An 18,200-nucleotide genomic window follows, 5' to 3' on the forward strand; every position below is an offset into this window, starting at 1 on the left:
ACACTTGCTCATTACACACAGTACTCGGTCTGACCATTTATTATTAGAATAACAATTGGCTAAGGGGTAACGAACCGCTCGAAAATGCAAAGAACAGTCGACATACTGGGGATGATTGGGAGGCCTTTGTGGAAAAACTCGACCAATACTTCGTAGCCAACGAGCTGGAAGGGGACGAGAACACGACCAAATGAAGGACGATCCTCTTACCTGTCTGTGGGGCCACTACTTATGGCCTCATGAAGAACCTCCGATTGTTCTGGTACTCAAGGAGGACAGTACAGTTAGAATTTGTGGTGACTATAAAGTAACAATTACCCGTTTTTCGCTGCAGGACCAATATCCGCAACCCAAGGCAGACGACCTATTTGCGACCTTGGCTGGAGGGAAGACATTCACCAAGTTGGACCTGACTTTGGCCTACATGACGCAGGAGCTGGAGGAGTCTTTGAAGGGCCTCACCTGCATCAACACGTATAAAGGTCTATTTATTTACAACCGGCACCCTTTCGAGATTCGGTTGGTTGCAGCCTGCTAAAGTCGGTTCCTTGCACAGTGGTCTTCCAGGACGACATATTGGTTACAGGTCGGGACACCATGGAGCACTTGAAGAACCTGGAGGAGGTTCTTAGTCGGTTGGATCATGTGAGGCTCAGGTTGAAACGCTCGAAGTGTGTTTTCCTGGCACAGGACGTCGAATTCTGAGGAAGAAGGATCGCAGCAGACAGCATCAGACCCACCGACACCAAGATGGAGGCCATCAAGAACGCACCGCGACCACGCTACGTGACAGAGCTGCGGGCGTTTCTGGGACTCCTTAACTACTTCGGTAATTTCCTACCTGGGTTAAGCACCCTACTAGAACCCCTGCATGCGCTACTGCGCAAAGGAGACGACTGGGTATGGGGGAAATTCACACGAGGCTGCCTTTAAGAAAGCCAGAACTTTACTGTGTTCTAACAAACTGTTTGTCCTGTATAACCCACGTAAACGACTAGTGTTAGCTTGCAATGCGTCGTCATACGGTGTTGGGTGTGTGTTACAACAGGCTAATAAATTGGAAATTTTGAAACCGGTTGCGTGTGCATCCAGGAGTTTGTCCAAGGCCGAAAAGGCCTACAGCATGGTTGAAAAAGAGGCTCTGGTGTGCATTTACGGGGTAAAGAAAATGCACCAGTACTTGTTTGGCCTCAAGTTCGAACTTGGAATAGACCACAAGCTGCTCATATCGCTATTCTCGGAGAGCAAAGGGATCAATACCAATGCCTCTGCCCGCATCCAAAGATGGGCACTCACGCTGTCGGCACACAACTATCTAATTCGCCACAGACCAGGCACACAGAACTGCGCAGATGCTCTCAATTGGCCACCGTTGCCCACCACCGGGGTGGAAATGGCACAGCCAGCGGACTTGCTTAGGGTCATGGAGGCATTTGAGAACGAGAAATTCCCTGTTATGGCCCGCCAGATCAGACCTGGATCCTTTACTGGCCCTGGTAAAAAAAAAAACTGTGTCCTCCATAGGAACTGGTCCAGTGTCCCAGTGGAGATGCAGGAAGCGATTAAGCCATTCTACAGACGCAAAGATGAGCTGTCCCTGCAGGTGGACTGTCTCTTGGGGGGCAATCGTGTGATCTTGCCCAAGAAAGGCAGAGAAACATTTATTGGGGAACTACACAGCACCCACCCGGGCATCGTGATGATGAAAGCCATAGCTAGATCCCATGTGTGGTGGCCAGGCATCGACTCAGATTTAGAATCATGTGTACGCCAGTGCAATGCTTGCTCTCAGTTGAGCAATGCATCCAGAGAGGCACCGCTAAGTTTATGGTCCTGGCCATCCAAACAGTGGTCGAGGATCCATGTAGACTATGCAGGACCATTCCTTGGAAAAATGTTTTTGGTTGCCGTGGATGCGTACTCAAAATGGATTAAATGTGCAATAATGTCTGGAAGTACGTCCACGGCCACCATTGAAAGTCTTAAGAGCTATGTTTGCCACGCACGGCCTGCCTGATGTCCTAGTCAGTGACAATGGCCCGTGCTTCACAAGTGCCGAATTCATGACCCGCAACGCGGTCAAACATGTCACATCTGCGCCATTGAAGCCCGCATCCAACAGCCAGGCAGAACGGGCAGTTCAGACCATCAAGCAAAGCTTGAAATGCGTGTCGGAAGGCTCCCTGCAGACCCGGGTGTCCCAAGTACTGCTCAGCTACTGCACCAGACCCCACTCACTCATAGAGATACACCCAGCCGAGCTGCTCATGAAAAGGGCGCTTAAAACAAGGCTCTCTCTGGTCCACCCTGATCGACATGATCACGTGAAGGACAAGCAACATCAATAGAGTGTGTACCATGACTGCGCAAACTTGTCACGTGATATTGAGATCAATGATCCTGTGTTTGTGCTCAATTATGGACATAGTCCCAAAAAGAGGGGTATTTCAGGTCAAACTGACCAAAGGACAAACACACAGAAAACACTTGGACCAAATTAAATTGCGGTTCACCGACAGCTACGTACAACCCGAAGAAGACACCACCAACTTTGACCTTCCAACACACACACAAGTGGCAACTGACATCACAGTTGACCATGAAACAGAACTCACCATCCCCAGCAGCCCGGCAAGGCCGGCTGCCCAACAGCCCAATGAAGAACTGACCAACCCAACCACACCAACATTTGTACTGAGACAATCGACAAGGAAGTGCAAAGCCCCAGATCGTCTCACCTTGTAAATAAGTGTATTGTTGACTTCACACGGGAGTGATGTTGTGTATTTAACCCCTTGTATCCTACATCACACCTGTCCACTAGAGGGTCTACCAGTTGGAGTCCCAAGGGATCCCAGCATCCCTTGGGAGTACAGTATATAAGCAGGCCACACACGAGGTACCTGCACTCTGCAACTACAATAAAGGAGCGAAGGTCACACTTGCTCATTACACACAGTACTCGGTCTGACCATTTATTATGAGTATAACAGAATAATTAACCATTAACCCCTTTCAGAAGCTGAATTAACCGGGGTCCATAATGCCAACAGAAACCGTTTCCAGTGGCTGAAGGGTCAGTAACCAAGAGGACACAGATTTAAGGTGATTGGCAAAAGAACCAGAGGCAATATGAGGTAGCATTTTTACACAGCAAGTTGTAATCTGGAAAGCACGGCCAAACAGATTCAATAGTTTCAAAAGAGAATTGGATAAATACTTGAAGGGAAAACATTTACAGGGCTATGGGGAAAGAGCAGAGGAGTGGGGCTAATTGGAGAGCTCTACCAAAGGGCTGGCAAGACACGAGGGGTCAGATGACCTCTTTCTGTGCCGTATCGTTCTATGATTCTAGTTTACCAACAGAACTATTGGGGAGGCTGGATGTTGCTGTGTTAAGGAGGTTGATGATAGAATCATGCGTCATACATATAAAATATAACGTCCCCAAGGATTGCTGTGCAATAGCAAAGGAAGTGCAGCGATTTCCAAATCTGAATATGAGAACATCTCTCTCTATACTGTTGCAGATCTTTGACTTCTGTCTGACAGATGAGGACATGAAAAGGATTGATGGAATAAACAAAAACTGCCGCTATGTAACTGAAGAAACGTAAGTAATAGACAAATGTGTCTAATTGTTGTGCTGTGATCCTTAATGTAAGAGTCCCTACCATGGCAGGGAGTGTGCTTTAGTTGTCATTGGTAGTACTATTGGGAGCTTGCTCAGGATACTTCACATCCTTTTTATATTGGACATTCTGAAATTTATAGATCTGTTCTGACGTGCGGATTTCAGTGTCACTTTCTTAGCTAGTAATAGGGGAGAACATAGAATCTTCTGTGATTAAATCAGCATGGACAGTGATAGAATAGTTCTCACCTTGTCCATGTGCCCTGCTGGAATCTCAGAAGCCTTGCTTCCATTATTTGGAACCCACATAGGTTAAGCAACTAAAGTGTGGTGGGTGATATCTTGCCCTTGGTGCTCAGTTCTGGATTGTTTGTAGATAACTTGCTGCGCAACAGGCTGGATGGCCACGTTCCAGGATTTGGTGGATGTAGCTTTGTGCAGTCCAAGGTAAGTTCTGGGGTTTACTCTGTTCTGATCACAAAGGACACATGGGCTAATGCCCTGAAACTGATGTCACCCATGTGTCCAAGTCATGTTCTTCTGGAAAGTTATGACCACGAACTTCTGCTTTTAACTGGTCTTGCCATGAATTCAATCCTCACATCGTGTTTCTTGGACTGGTTTCTTTCGGAGTATACCATGCATTGATTTTGAGGTTCAGCAAAATTCACCATTGGCACGACCATTCCTCCGTATCATCAGCATTTCTGATGCTATTTGAGTTCATGAAGGATACCCAAATGCTAATAGCAGCAAACTGAGCGAACACGAGTCCTTCGTTCAGGTATTGGAATGTCATTGGCTTAAGTGAAGAACAGGAAATGGGCCGAGCACCAAGCCCTGGGCAGACCTGCTATTAGGCAAAACTAGGTGGCACTCTGACACCAATTGTACGCTTTGCTAGGAACTTTGATAATCCATTGAATCAGCTCTGTAGGGATGTCTAGGCTGGGAGGTTGCATATCTGCAGACCATCTTAGTTTTACCAAGTTGTCTCACATTCCTATCATCCCTGATTTTGCCAAACACCACTTGTTCTCTGTATCCAATAAATTAACTTCCAAGAACCTCGCCTTCAAATTCCTTCAAAGCCTTTCTGCAATCGGCCTTGAGTTCTCCTCCAGCCATATATCTGTGCACTCAGAAGTGGGGCCGTTCTCTGAAAATTCCAGTGTTCAGCTACATTCACAACTCCTAATTGTGCAGTAGCTCATGCTGGCCTACAACAGGAGTTGAATAACATCCAACTTTGGCTGATGGGTAACTTTCATGCCACACAAGTGCTAACTCCAATAACAAAACTCCCAACCACTTCCCCCTGATCTTCCAACAATGTTATCTTGGTCAGGTCCCCCACCATTAACATATTGGGAATCACCACTGACCAGAAATTTAACTGGACCAGATCTGTGACGAAAAGAGCAGGGCTGAGGCAAGGTACTCTGACGAGTGGCTCACCACCTGACTCCACAAAACTTCTCCACCAGCTACAAGGTTCAACTCAGCGGTCTGATGGAAAATTCACCACTCATGCAACAATACGCAAAGCTTAAACAACATCCAGGACAAAGCAGTCCACTTGATCAGGTTCCATGCCACTGACTATCTGCTACCTCCACCTCTGGAGCACTGTACATGTGCACAATCTACAGTATGCTCTGCAGCAACTTACCAAATTTGCATTGATACCAACTCCCATCTCTGTGACCTCTACCACTGAAGACAACAGCAGCAGTGCCATGGGAACACCATCTTTCAAGTTATTCACCATGCTAACTTGGATGTACATCAATGTTCCTGGAATGCACTATCACGGGAGCACCATCACAAGAAGGACTGCAGTGTTTCAAAAAGGCAGCGTCTTCAGTATGACCTCAGAGCAACTACGAATATACGAGTGCTGCTTTGTCAGCGTCACCTACCTCCTGTAAATGTATATATTTTTTAATCCTGCTCCTCCAGTTCTAGGTAATACTTGTTTTGCGATATCTCCATTCCACAATTGATTGTTTTTCTTCAACTTCTTGCCCCTGAGGCCCCCTGCATTCTGTCACTAAATCCCACCTTTCTTTCAAAAGCCTGCCTTAAAAACTCTCGCCTTTGACTGCTTCACTTGCATACAACATTTTACATCCACTGTTTCCTTCTGCTTCATATAAGGAATGATCTGCGCAAATAGGTTGCCACATTTCCACTACGATAGTGACTACATTTCATTGACTGAAGCACTTTGGAACATCCTGAGGGTGTGAAAAACACTACATAAAATTATTTTAGCTGAAATTAACCGAATTAATTTAATAAAATTAAAGTTCTTCTGTGGCCAGAAGGTCAGAAATCCAATAAATGTGACAGCTGCACACTTCCTCACCATACTGAAATCAGAAATCGTCTCACAGTATCCTCTAATTCATTTCTTTCTCAGAACCTAAAAACTGGAGAACTCCCATATGTGATTCTATGGACCGAAAACCGAAACTTCATGCCACCTAATTATTACTACTAATTTTGCTTGTTTGTCTCTCCTATTCCGTTCAACCTGATTTGTGCAGTCAGCTAAAGAAAGGAAAGGCTTGGATTTATATTGCTCCTTTCACGACCACCGGATGTCTCAAAGTACCATACAGCCAATGAAGTACTTTTGGAGTTTAGTCACTGTTGTAATGTAGGAAACGCAGCAGCCAATTTGTGCACAGCAAGCTCCCACACACAGCAATATGATAATGACCAGATAATTTTTTTTTTTCTTATGTTGATTGAGGGATAAATATTGGCCAAAACACCGGGGATAACTCCCCTGCTCTTCAAAATAGTGTCATGGGATCTTTTACGCTCACTTGAGAGCAGGTTTAATGTCTCATCCGACAGTGCACCTGCAGCACTGCACTGGAGTGTCAGCCTAGATATTTTTGTGCTCAAGTCCCTGGAGTGGGACTTGAACCCACAACCTTCTGACTCAGAGGCGAGAGTGCTGCCCACTGAACCACAGCTGATCTCGGATGGGGTGGCGATAGATACGATTATTGGCCACAGCTCATTAGGGCTAGGGAGGGAGAAGATCATTATTCCTTTTATTTCCTCCGAGTTTTCCTCCCTCCTCCTCTATTGACTCCTTGTTGTGGTATGGTCCCATGCGGTCACCCTTTAATTGTGCCCAAACAGCTATTATTAATGTGCAAGCTTAGAGAGTAACAGAATATTTTACTGTGGGGCATCAGTCTCGTCTTGGATCCACATATGCATTTTGAGTGTTTGACACCTGTGGAAACTTGTCACCCAACTAATGAGAAGTATATGTCAATACATTTTGTGTTTTGCTGATGGGGTGTGGATCCTCTCTCTAACAGGACAAACTCTGCTTACCCAAGCCCAGGCAACGTGGGCCAAGCAAGGTTCAGGGGTACTGCTGAAGTTAATCTAACTAAACTGTACACCTTACTGCCACGAAGCACAGGTAAATTTCAACAGTAAACTACATTTGTGCAGCACTTGCCACATACAGATGGATTTTGAGGAAAAGAGTGCCCATCGAGAAAGAGAAAAAGGGAAAGACAGTATGTTAGGGAAAGCTAAAGGAGATTTTTTAAGACGCGGAGGTGTGACAAGCAGGAATAATTGAGCTTCAGAGAGCAGGAAAGAGCAGGGGCATGGAATAAGCTCCCCATTATTGAACCATGAGGACCTACCATCTTCCATTGGGACATTGGGTTTCAGTGAGAAGAACTCCCCAGCTCTCAGTAACACATCTATCCTTCCAGGTCCCAATAAGCCAGGCTGAATGGTCAATCTCTCTGCCCTGGAATACTGTGAGCCTGCCGAGCTCAGGTATCCAAATACTGAGTCTACCACAGATGTGTAACTGTTTGAATTTCCCATTGTCCGGCACATCATCATCAAACAAACTTTACTCCAAAGTGACCATGTTTTCAGCACTTCAAGCAATCACTGAGTATCCAGAAAGGAAGACACCAGAAAACTTTTACCACTCTGTAACCCAGGGTATTGAAGTCAATGAAAGCAATACTCTGACCCTGATTGAGATCAATCCCTGGTCTAGATGGATTTATCTGGACAGGGGACTTTCCTGCTCTGTACCAGCTCCTTGTTGTGTAAGTTCGGATTCTTGATTGTTATCTAGTGCCTCCTGCTGTAAAGTGTTTAGCAGGTGTGACAAAGCTCCTGTGAGATTTTCCAAAAAATATTGTAATCACTTTAAGCATCTTTGGTTGCATTCCTGTTTTTCTGTTCCATTTCAGGTTGATTGATCACCCCAACTATCCATTCCATGATGAATATTAATGAGCTCCGCACCAGAAGGATGTCTCAATAATGATGCAACTTTGCTAAAATTTACAAGACCGACTGGACAGGTCAGGAACATGACCGAGTCCTGGCAGCAGATACATTACTTGGATCAAAATAAATAAAATCTGAGCATTACTGGACACCTCATGGGAAGTGTTATTATTTAATATTGCTCGGTGAACTAATTATCTATCATGTTCTCGCTCTTTCCTTTCCTCTTTCTCGCCCCCACCCCAACTAAAACATTCTCTGCTCCTTTTCCCCTTTCCCTTCCTGAGTGTGTTGAGTCTTACTGCAGTACATTTACATGGAAAGAGATCCCTCTGGTACTTGATCCAAATGGCCATTCTTCATGTGTGATCTTTGACAATGAGTGCTGGCAGGCTGTCTTACAGCCAAATCCAATCCTATCCTCATATTGTGGTGTGGTCAATATTCCATCTCAACCCACCTGCCCTGAGGCCAACTGGAAGGCCACAAAGTACCTAATCCCACAGAGAAGGAATTGAGAGTTGGGGTGATTTTATGCTCCTGCTCTCCCTCGTCCATGATTCACAGATACTCAGGCTTCCTGAAATATGTCCCATCTTCGGTCGATGAATGTATACATTTATCCAACTGAAGCTCTGGCTATAAACCAACTGACTATTTTATTTAACCGTAAACCTGTAAATAGACAGCCCTCATTACAAAGGAGGATTGGGAATCTTTGTATTAACTACTCCGAGGTACTGCAGAGCAAACAAGCCCTGCCCTGCCCCACCCTTCACGTTATTGGCAGCAACAATGGAAATGCTGCTTGCTGAAACATGGTCAAGACAGGAAACCTGGCTTCCGTAAAATGAAGAATACAGAATGCAAGCCTACCAACTGAGAGATGAGAGATGTGTAGTAGAAAGCGGGGGAAACGAGAGCTCTGCGAGAGGGGAGGAAAGGGAGGGATGTGCCCCGGGATGTGAGGGATGTGCCCCGGGCATTGAGGGAAGTGCCCCGGGCCCCCTGTTGACCCTCTATCTCTGCCTCCCCCCCGCCCCCCCAGGGCCCCTGTTGACCCTCTATCCCTGCCCCTCCCCCGCGCCGGCCAGGCTCTCGGTGCCGTTGCTGGGCAGCCCGGGACCGGCTGTTGGTACGGCGGTGCACGCAGCATGTCAGCCCATTCAAATCCGGGGATCCGCCAATCAGTGGGAGCCCCGCCCTCCAGGGCAGCAGCCCCTCCTTGTGAACCTTGGCCCCTCCCCCGCCCTCCCTGTGAAACCTGCCCCCCCGCTCCCCATGAAGCCCGGCCCCCATCATGCCCTCCAACCACCAGCCGGGCCTCAGGAAGCTGGAAGGCATCAAAAGGACCAATCGTCTGCAAATAGGAGCAAAGTAGAAAGGGGGAGGGAAGGTGGAACCTGACCCCTCCTGATAATGGAGTCACTTGTAATAAGAAGTGGCTGAAATATTGTGAAGCAACCCTGGAGTCTGCCACATGAGCAACAACTTGCATTTATATGGCACCTTTAATGTAGTAAAACATCCAAAGGCACTCTCCAGTCATCAAGATCCATGGCACGGCCCTGGACAACGTGGACCATTTCCCATACCTCGGGAGCCTTTTATCAACAAAAGCAATCATTGATGAGGAAATTCAACACCGCCTCCAGTGCAGCCTTCGACCGCCTGAGGAAAAGAGTGTTCGAAGACCATGCCCTCAGATCGACCACCAAGCTCCTGATCCACTGTAGTAATACCCGCCCTCCTGTATGGCTCAGAGACATGGCCCATGTACAGTAGACACCTCAAGTCGCTGGAGAAATACCTCCTCAAGATCTTACAAATCCCCTGGGAGGACAGATGCACCAACATCAGTGTCCTCGTCCAGGCCAACGTCCCCAGCATTGAAGCACTGACCACAATTGATCAGCTCCGCTGGGCAGGCCACATTGTCCGCATGCCAGACAGGAGACTCCCAAAGCAGGCGCTCTACTCTGAACTCCTTCATGGCAAACAAGCCAAAGGTGGGCAGAGAAAATGTTACAAGGACACCCTCAAAGCCTCCCTGATAAAGTGCAACATCCTCACCGACACCTGGGAGTCCCTGGCCAAAGACCGCCCTAAGTGGAGGAAGCACATCGGGGAGGATGCTGAGCACCTCGAGTCTCATCGCTGACTGCAGGCAGCGGAAAGAACGTGCGGCAAACCTGCCCCACCCACTCCTTCCCTCAACGACTGTGTTCCACCTGTGGTAGGGACTCTGGTTCTTGTATTAGATTGTTCAGCCACCTACGGTCTCATTCTAAGAGGGGAAGGAAGTCTTCCTCAATTCCGAGGGACTGCCTATGATGATGCTATCAGACAAAATTGCGTATCAAGCCAATAAAGAGAGAATCGGACAGGTGAGCAAAGCTTGGTCAAAGAGGTAGGTTTTAAGGGGTGACTTAAAGGTAGAGAGAGAGGTCAAGAGGTTAAGGGAGGGAGTTCCAGAGCTGAGGTCCCAGGCAGCTGAAGGCATGGTCACCAATGGTGGAGTGATTAAAATCGGGGATGCTCAAGAGGCCGGAATTGGAGGAGCGCCGAGATCCTGGTGGGTTCCAAATAATGCTGCAATGTGGCAAGTGTTTTTAAAAAAACACTTGCCCCAACGTGGGAGCAGGAGTGCTTCTCCTGGCCTCACAATAAAACTGCGAGCGGCTGCCAATCACCTTTCACAACCTCCCGATTGCCTCCCTGTCCTGGACTCACCAATACGGACCATGTTGCATCATTGGCGAGCTACGATTGGTGCTCGCACCGCGGCACTGTAGTAATGAGGCCGCTGGTCCAATCTGCCAGCTTCTGCTGGCATCCTTATTAGATACGTCTAGCGTGCGCTGAAGACAGATCGCACTCCAATTTCATGGGCTCGAATTTCTGTTAAAGGGTTGACACAAAAAATGACAAGAATTTTACAACAGAAAGTACACAAGGCAATAATATTATAGATAAACTAGCTCATCTAAGTTGCTCACAAAGTTGTAGGGCTGGAGGGGGTTGCAGAGAGGGGAGGGGCCATAGATGAATTTGAACACGGATGAGAATTTTTAAATCGAGGTGTTTCTGGACTGGGTGCCAATGTAGGTCCATGAGCACAGGAGTGTTGGGTGAACAAGACTTGTTGCGAGTTAGGTAATGGGCAGCAGAAAAGAGTCCAGTAAAAACTCAAAAACAAGCAGGGATGGGATTGTACTCTCTCCAGATAGCTGTAAACTTAAAGCTGGTACTTCGAGTTTGGACTAAAATGCACTCACTATTGATGTTCCCTGTAAGAGATATAGACAGGCTAAGTGAGTGGGCAAAAATTTGGCAGATGGAGTATAATGTGGGAAAATGTGAGGTTATCCACTTAGGCAGAAATAATAGAAAGGCAAATTATAATTTAAATGGAGAGAAATGCTGCAGGACAGAGAGACCTGGGGGTCCTTGTACATGAAACACAAAAAGTTAGTATGCAGGTACAGCAAGGAATCAGGAAGGCAAATGGAATGTTGGCCTTTATTGCAAGAGGGATAAAGTATAAATGCAGAGAAGTCTTGTTACAACTGTGCAGGGTATTGGTGAGGCCACACCTGGAGTACTGCGTACAGTTTTGGTCTCCGTATTTAAGGAAGGATATACTTGCATTGGAGGCTGTTCAGAGAAGGTTCACTTGGTTGATTCTGAAGATGAGGGGGCTAACTTATGAGGATAGGTTGAGTAGGTTGGGTCTATATACATTGGAGTTCAGAAGAATGAGAGGTGATCTTATTGAAACTTTATAAGAGAGTAAGGGGCTCGACAAGGCAGATGCAGAGAGGATATTTCCACTCATAGGGGAAACTAAAACTAGGGTCATAGAATAAGGGGTCTCCCATTTAAGACGGAGATGAGGAGGAATTTCTTCTCTCTGAGGGTTGTAAATCTATGGAATTCTCTGCCCCAGAGAGCTGTGGAGGCTGGGTCATTGAATATATTTAAGGTGGAGATAGACAGAATTTTGAGCGATGTGAGTAAAGGGTTATGGGGAGCGGGCAGGGAAGTGGAGCTGAGTCCATGATCAGATCAGCCATGATCTTATTGAATGATGGAGCAAGCTCGAGGGGCCAAATGGTTGACTCCTGCTCCTATTTTTTAATATTCTTAAGCTGCGTGGTCGCGCAGAGCTCCAGTGACCCTGCACAGCTGGCTTGACGGCTTTTTAATGAGAAAAGCGGTGAATACATGGTATTCTGAAAGGCCCACACAACCCCTTAAAGCACCCTTGAGGTGCCAAACAAAATTACAGGGAGCATTGCTCACTATTAGTGTCGGGCTGTCAATTCTGATTGAATGTATTCTTGGAGATTTCATCACCAGCCCTCCTGCCTCCAACTGCCCCACCCAGTCAAACAGCCTTTGTTCCCATCTCCATTGTTTTTATAACTAATAAACAAAAGTGTTTTACTGCCCCAATGATTTTTCTCCTGGGATGCTCCAGCAGTGTCCAGGAGATTAAGAACATAAAAAATAGGATCTGGAGTAGGCCATACAGCCCCTCGAGCCTGCTCTCTGTTCAAATCATAGATGATCTTCTACCTCAGCTCCACCTTCCTGCACTATCCCCTTGTCCCTTGATTCCCGTTATCCAAAAATCTATCGATCTCTGTCTTGAATATACTCAACAACTGAGCATCCACAGCCCTCTGGGGTAGAGAATTCCAAAGATTCACCACCCTCTGAGTGAAGAAATTTCTCCTCATCTCAGTCTAAAATGGCCGATCCCTTATTCTAGACTCCCCAGACAGGGAAAATATTCTCCCTGCATTTACCCTGTCAAGCCTCTTAAGAATTTAATGTTTCGATGAGATCATCTCTAATTCTTCTAAACTCTAAGGAATATAGGCCTAGTCTGTTCAATCTCTCCTCATCGAACAATCCCCTCTTCCCACAAATCAATCTGGTGACCCTTTGTTGCATTCCCTCCATGGCAAGTATATCCTTCCTTGGGTAAGTAGACCAAAACTGTACATAATGCTCCAGGTGCGGTCTCACCAAGGCCCTGTATAGTTGTAGTAAGACTTCTTTACTCTTATTCAAGAAATAAGAGATGTGTGCAATAAAGGTACAGCAGTTATCATGGGCGACTTTCATTTACATATAGATTGGGCTAACCAAACTGGTAGCAATGCGGTAGAGGAGGATTTCCTGGAGTGTATTAGGGATGGTTTGCTTGACCAATATGTCGAGGAACCAACTAGAGAGCTGGCCATCCTAGACTGGGTGATGTGTAATGAGAAGGGACTAATTAGCAATCTTGTTGTGCGAGGCCCCTTGGGGCAGAGTGACCATAATATGGTTGAATTCTTTATTAAGATTGAGAGTGACACAGTTAATTCAGAAACTAGGGTCCGAAACTTAAGGAAAGCGAACTTCGACGGCATGAGGCATGACTTGGCTAGAATAGATTGGCAAATGATACTTAAAGGGTTGACGGTGGATAGGCAATGGCAAACATTGAAAGATCACATGGATGAACTTCAACAGTTGTACATCCCTGTCCGGAATAAAAATAAAACAAGGAAGGTGGCTCAACCATGGCTAACAAGGGAAATTAAGGATAGTGTTAGATCCAAGGAAGAGGTATATAAATTGGCCAGAAAAAGCAATAAACCTGAGGACTGGGAGAAATTTAGAATTCAGCAGAGGAGGACAAAGGGTTTAATTAGGAGGGGGAAAATAGAGTACGAGAGGAAGCTTGCTGGGAACATAAAAACTGACTGCAAAAGCTTCTATAGAAATGTGCAGAGAAAAATATTAGTGAAGACAAACGTAGGTCCCTTGCAGTCAGAATCAGGTGAATTTATAATGGGGAACAAAGAAATGGCAGACCAATTGAACAAATACTTTGGTTCTGTCTTCACGAAGGAAGACACAAATGACCTTCCGGATGTACTAGGGGACCGAGGGTCTAGTGAGAAGGAGGAACCGAAGGATATCCTTATGAGGCGGGAAATTGTGTTGGGGAGATTGATGGGATTGAAAGCCGATAAATCCCTGGGGCCTGGTTGTCTGCACCCCAGAGTAATTAATGAGGTGGCCCGAGAAATAGTGGATGCATTGGTGATCATTTTCCAACAGTCTATTGACTCTGGATCAGTTCCTATGGATTGGAGGGTAGCTAATGTAACATCACTTTTTAAAAAAGGAGGGAGAGAAAGCGGATAATTATAGACCGGTTAGCCTGACATCAGTAGTGGGAAAATGTTGGAATCAATTATTAAGGATGAAATAGCAGCGCATTTGCAAAGAGGTGACAGAATCGATCCAAGTCAACATGGATTTATGAAAGGGAAATGATGCTTGACCAATCTTCTGAAATATTTTAAGGACTAATATGGCAGAGGGATGGGAACCTATACAGGGAGAGAGGGAAGTAGAATGGGGACAGAAGCAAAAGATAGAAAGAAGAAAAGTGAAAGTGGAGGGCAGAGAAACCCAAGGCAAAAATCAAAAAGGGCCACATTACAACAAAATTCTAAAGGGGCAAAGTGTGTTAAAAAGACAAGCCTGAAGGCTCTATCCCTCAATACGAGGAGTATTCATAATAAGGTGGACGAATTAACTGCACAGGCAGCAATTAACAAATATGATATATTTAACATCGCGGAGACATGGCTCCAGGGTGACCAAGGCTGGGAACTCAACATCCAGGGGTATTCAACATTCAGGAAGGGTAGACAGAAAGGAAAAGGAGGTGGGGTAGCGATGCTGGTTAAAGAGGAAATTAATGCAATAGTAAGGAAGGACATTGGCTTGGATGATGTGGAATCTGTATGGGTGGAGCTGCGGAATATCAAAGGGCAGAAAATGCTCGTGGGAGTTGTGTACAGCCCACCAAACAGTAGAAGTGAGGTTGGGGACAGCATCAAACAAGAAATTAAGGATGCGTGCAATAAAGGTACAGCAGTTAGCATGGGCGACTTTAATCTACATATAGATTGGGCTAACCAAACTGGTAGCAATACGGTGGAGGAGGATTTCCTGGAGTGTATTAGGGATGGTTTGCTTGACCAATATGTCGAAGAACCAACTAGAGGGCTTGGCATCCTAGACTGGGTGATGTGTAATGAGAAAAAACTAATTAGCAATCTTGTTGTGTGAGGCCCCTTCGGGAAGAGTGACCATAATATGGTAGAATTTTTTATTAAGGTGGCGACTGACACAGTTAACTCAGAGACTAGTGTCCTGAACTTAAGGAAAGGTAACTTCGATGGTATAAGACGTGAACTAGCTAGAATAGACTGGCGAATGATATTTAAAGGGTTGACAGTGGATAGGCAATGGCAAACATTTAAAGGTCACAAGGATGAACTTTAACAATTGTGCATCCCTGTCTGGAGTAAAAATAAAGGTGGCTCAACCGTCGCTAACAAGGGAAATTAAGGATAGTGTTAAATCCAAGGAAGAGTATTTAATTTGGCCAGAAAAAGCAACAAACCTGAGGACTGGGAGAAATTTAAAATTCAGCAGAGGAGGACAAAGGGTTTAATTAGGAGGGGGAAAATAGAGTATGAGAGGAAGCTTGCTGGGAACATAAAAACTGACTGAAAAAGCTTCGATAGATATGTAAAAAGATTAGTGAAGACAAACATAGATCCCTTGCAGTCAGATTCAGTGAATTTATAATGGGAAGCAAAGAAATGGCAGACCAGTTGAACAAATACTTTCTGTCTTCACAAAGGAAGACACAAATAACCTTCCGGAAATACTAGGGGACCGAGGGTCTAGTGAGAAGAAGGAACTGAAGGAAATCCTTCTTAGGCGGGAAATTGTGTTCGGGAAATTGATGGGTCGATAAATCCCCAGGGCCTGATAGTCTGCATCCCAGAGTACTTAAGGAAGTGGCCCTAGAAATAGTGGATGCATTGGTGATCATTTTCCAACAGTCTATCGACTCTGGATCAGTTCCTATGGACTGGAGGGTAGCTAATGTAACCCCACTTTTTAAAAAAGGAGGGAGAGAGAAAACGGGTAATTATAGACCGGTTAGCCTGACATCAGTGGTGGGGAAAATGTTGGAAACAATTATGAAAGATGAAATCGCAGCACATTTGGAAAGCAGTAACAGAATCGGTCCAAGTCAGCATGGATTTATGAAAGGGAAATCATGCTTGATAAATCTTCTGAAATTTTTTGAGGATGTAACTAGCAGAGTGGACAAGGGAGAACCAGTGGATATGATGTATTTGGACTTTCAAAAGGCTTTTGACAAGGTCCCACACAAGAGATTAGTGTGCAAAATTAAAGCACATGGTATTGGGGGTAATCTACTGACGTGGATAGAGAACTGGTTGGCAGACAAGAAGCAGAGAGTCAGGATAAACGGTTCCATTTCAGAATGGCAGGCAGTGACTAGTAGGGTGCCGCAGGACTCATTGCTGGGGCCCCAGCTCTTTACAATATACATTAATGATTTAGATTAAGGAATTGAGTGTAATATCTCCAAGTTTGCAGATGGCACTAAGCTGGGTGGCAGTGTGAGCTGTGAGGAGGACGCCAAGAGGCTGCAGTGTGACTTGGACAGGTTAGATGAGTGGGCAAATGCATAGCAGATGCAGTATAATGTGGATAAATGTGAGATTGTGCACTTTGGTGGCAAAAACACGAAGGCAGAATATTATCTGAATGGCGGCAGATTAGGAAAAGGGGAGGTGCAACGAGACCTGGGTGTCATGGTACATCAGTCATTAAAAGTTGGCATGCAGGTACAGCAGGCGGTGAAGAAGGCAAATGGTACGTTGGCCTTCATAGTTCGGAAATTTGAGTATAGGAGCAGGGAGGTCTTACTGCAGTTGTACAGGGCCTTGGTGAGGCCTCACCTGGAATATTGTGTTCAGTTTTGGTCTCCTAATCTGAGGAAGAATGTTCTTGCTATTGAGGGAGTGCAGGGAAGGTTCACCAGACTGATTCCCGGGATGGCAGGACTGATATAATAGGAGATACTGGATCGACTGGGCCTGTATTCACTGGAGTTTAGAAGGTTGAGAGGGGATTTCATAGAAACATATAAAATTCTGACGGGACTGGACAGGTTTAGATGCAGGAAGAATTTTCCCGATGTTGGGGAAGTCCAGAACCAGGGGACACAGTCTAAGGGAAATGGGTAAGCCATTTAGGACTGAGATGAAGAGAAACTTCTTCACTCAGAGAGTTGTTAACCTGTGGAATTCTCTATCGCAGAGAGTTGTTGATGTCAGTTAATTGGATATATTCAGGAGCAAGTTAGATATGGCCCTTACGGCTAAAGGGATCAAGGGGTAATGGAGAGAAAGCAGGAAAGGGGTACTGAGGTGAATGATCAGCCATGATCTTATTGAATCATGGTACAGGGTCGAGGGGCCTATTCCTGCACCTATTTTCTATGTTTCTATATTTCTAAAATGGCAAGTGGATCGAAAATTGGCTCAGCGGCAGGAAGCTAAGTATTATATTTGTGGACTTGTATTTACTCTGTACAGCCACCAGAGGGCTCATTCCCCGGACTCCCAAGGGATCCCATAATCCATTGGGAGCACAGGTATTTAAGAAGGCTTCACAGGGTGGAGAGGCACTCTGGAGACCTGCAATAAAAGAGTAAGGTCACACTTTACTTTGAGCTCACAGTGTTCAGTCTGACTCTTTCTCCATACATAACAACTGGTGATGAGATACAGATAGCGAACCCAAAGATGAAGAGAACAGTGGGCACCCTTGAGAAATTTTCGGAGAGAGATGATTGGGAAACTTTTGTGGAGGGACTCGATCAATACTTCGTGGCCAACGAGCTAGATAGGGAAGAGAGCGCTGCCAAACGTAGAGCGATCCTCCTCACCATCTGTGGGGCACCAACGTATGGCCTCATGAAGAATCTGCTCACTCCAGCAGAAATCGTACGATATTTGTGCGCACTGGTCCGCGAGCATTTGAACCCGAAGGAAAGCGTTCTGATGGCGAGGTACCGGTTCTACACCTACAAAAGGCCTGAAGTGCCATGAAGTGGGAGTTATGTCACCGAGCTGAGACGCCTTGCAGGACATTGCGAATTTGAAGGACATTTGGAGCACATGCTCAGAAACTTGGCATTGGCCATAAAACATACTTCACAAGCTTTTGACTGTGGAGATCCCAACCTTGAGTATGGCCATAGCGATAGCCCAGGCATTCATTGCCACCAGTGACAATACTAAGCAAATCTCTCAGCTCAAAAGTGCTTCTACAAGTACTGCGAACAAAGTAATGTTGTTTT

The 18,200-nt window shown here is 45.8% G+C and overlaps 1 protein-coding gene across 1 annotated transcript in view; it reads left to right on the plus strand.

The window, feature by feature from the left end:
• Positions 1-8,079, plus strand: part of LOC139251193 (aldo-keto reductase family 1 member C15-like) — a 128,102-nt gene extending 120,023 nt beyond the window's left edge. Inside the window, exons 8-9 of the mRNA XM_070873164.1 lie at positions 3,531-3,613; positions 7,891-8,079. Coding sequence (XP_070729265.1) covers positions 3,531-3,613; positions 7,891-7,933 — 126 coding nt within the window. The 3' untranslated portion in view covers positions 7,934-8,079. The remainder of the gene's footprint in view (positions 1-3,530; positions 3,614-7,890) is intronic.
• The last annotated feature ends 10,121 nt before the right edge of the window (positions 8,080-18,200 follow it).

This window comes from Pristiophorus japonicus, unplaced genomic scaffold (assembly GCF_044704955.1).
Source record: "Pristiophorus japonicus isolate sPriJap1 unplaced genomic scaffold, sPriJap1.hap1 HAP1_SCAFFOLD_420, whole genome shotgun sequence".
NCBI classification, from domain to species: domain Eukaryota; kingdom Metazoa; phylum Chordata; class Chondrichthyes; family Pristiophoridae; genus Pristiophorus; species Pristiophorus japonicus.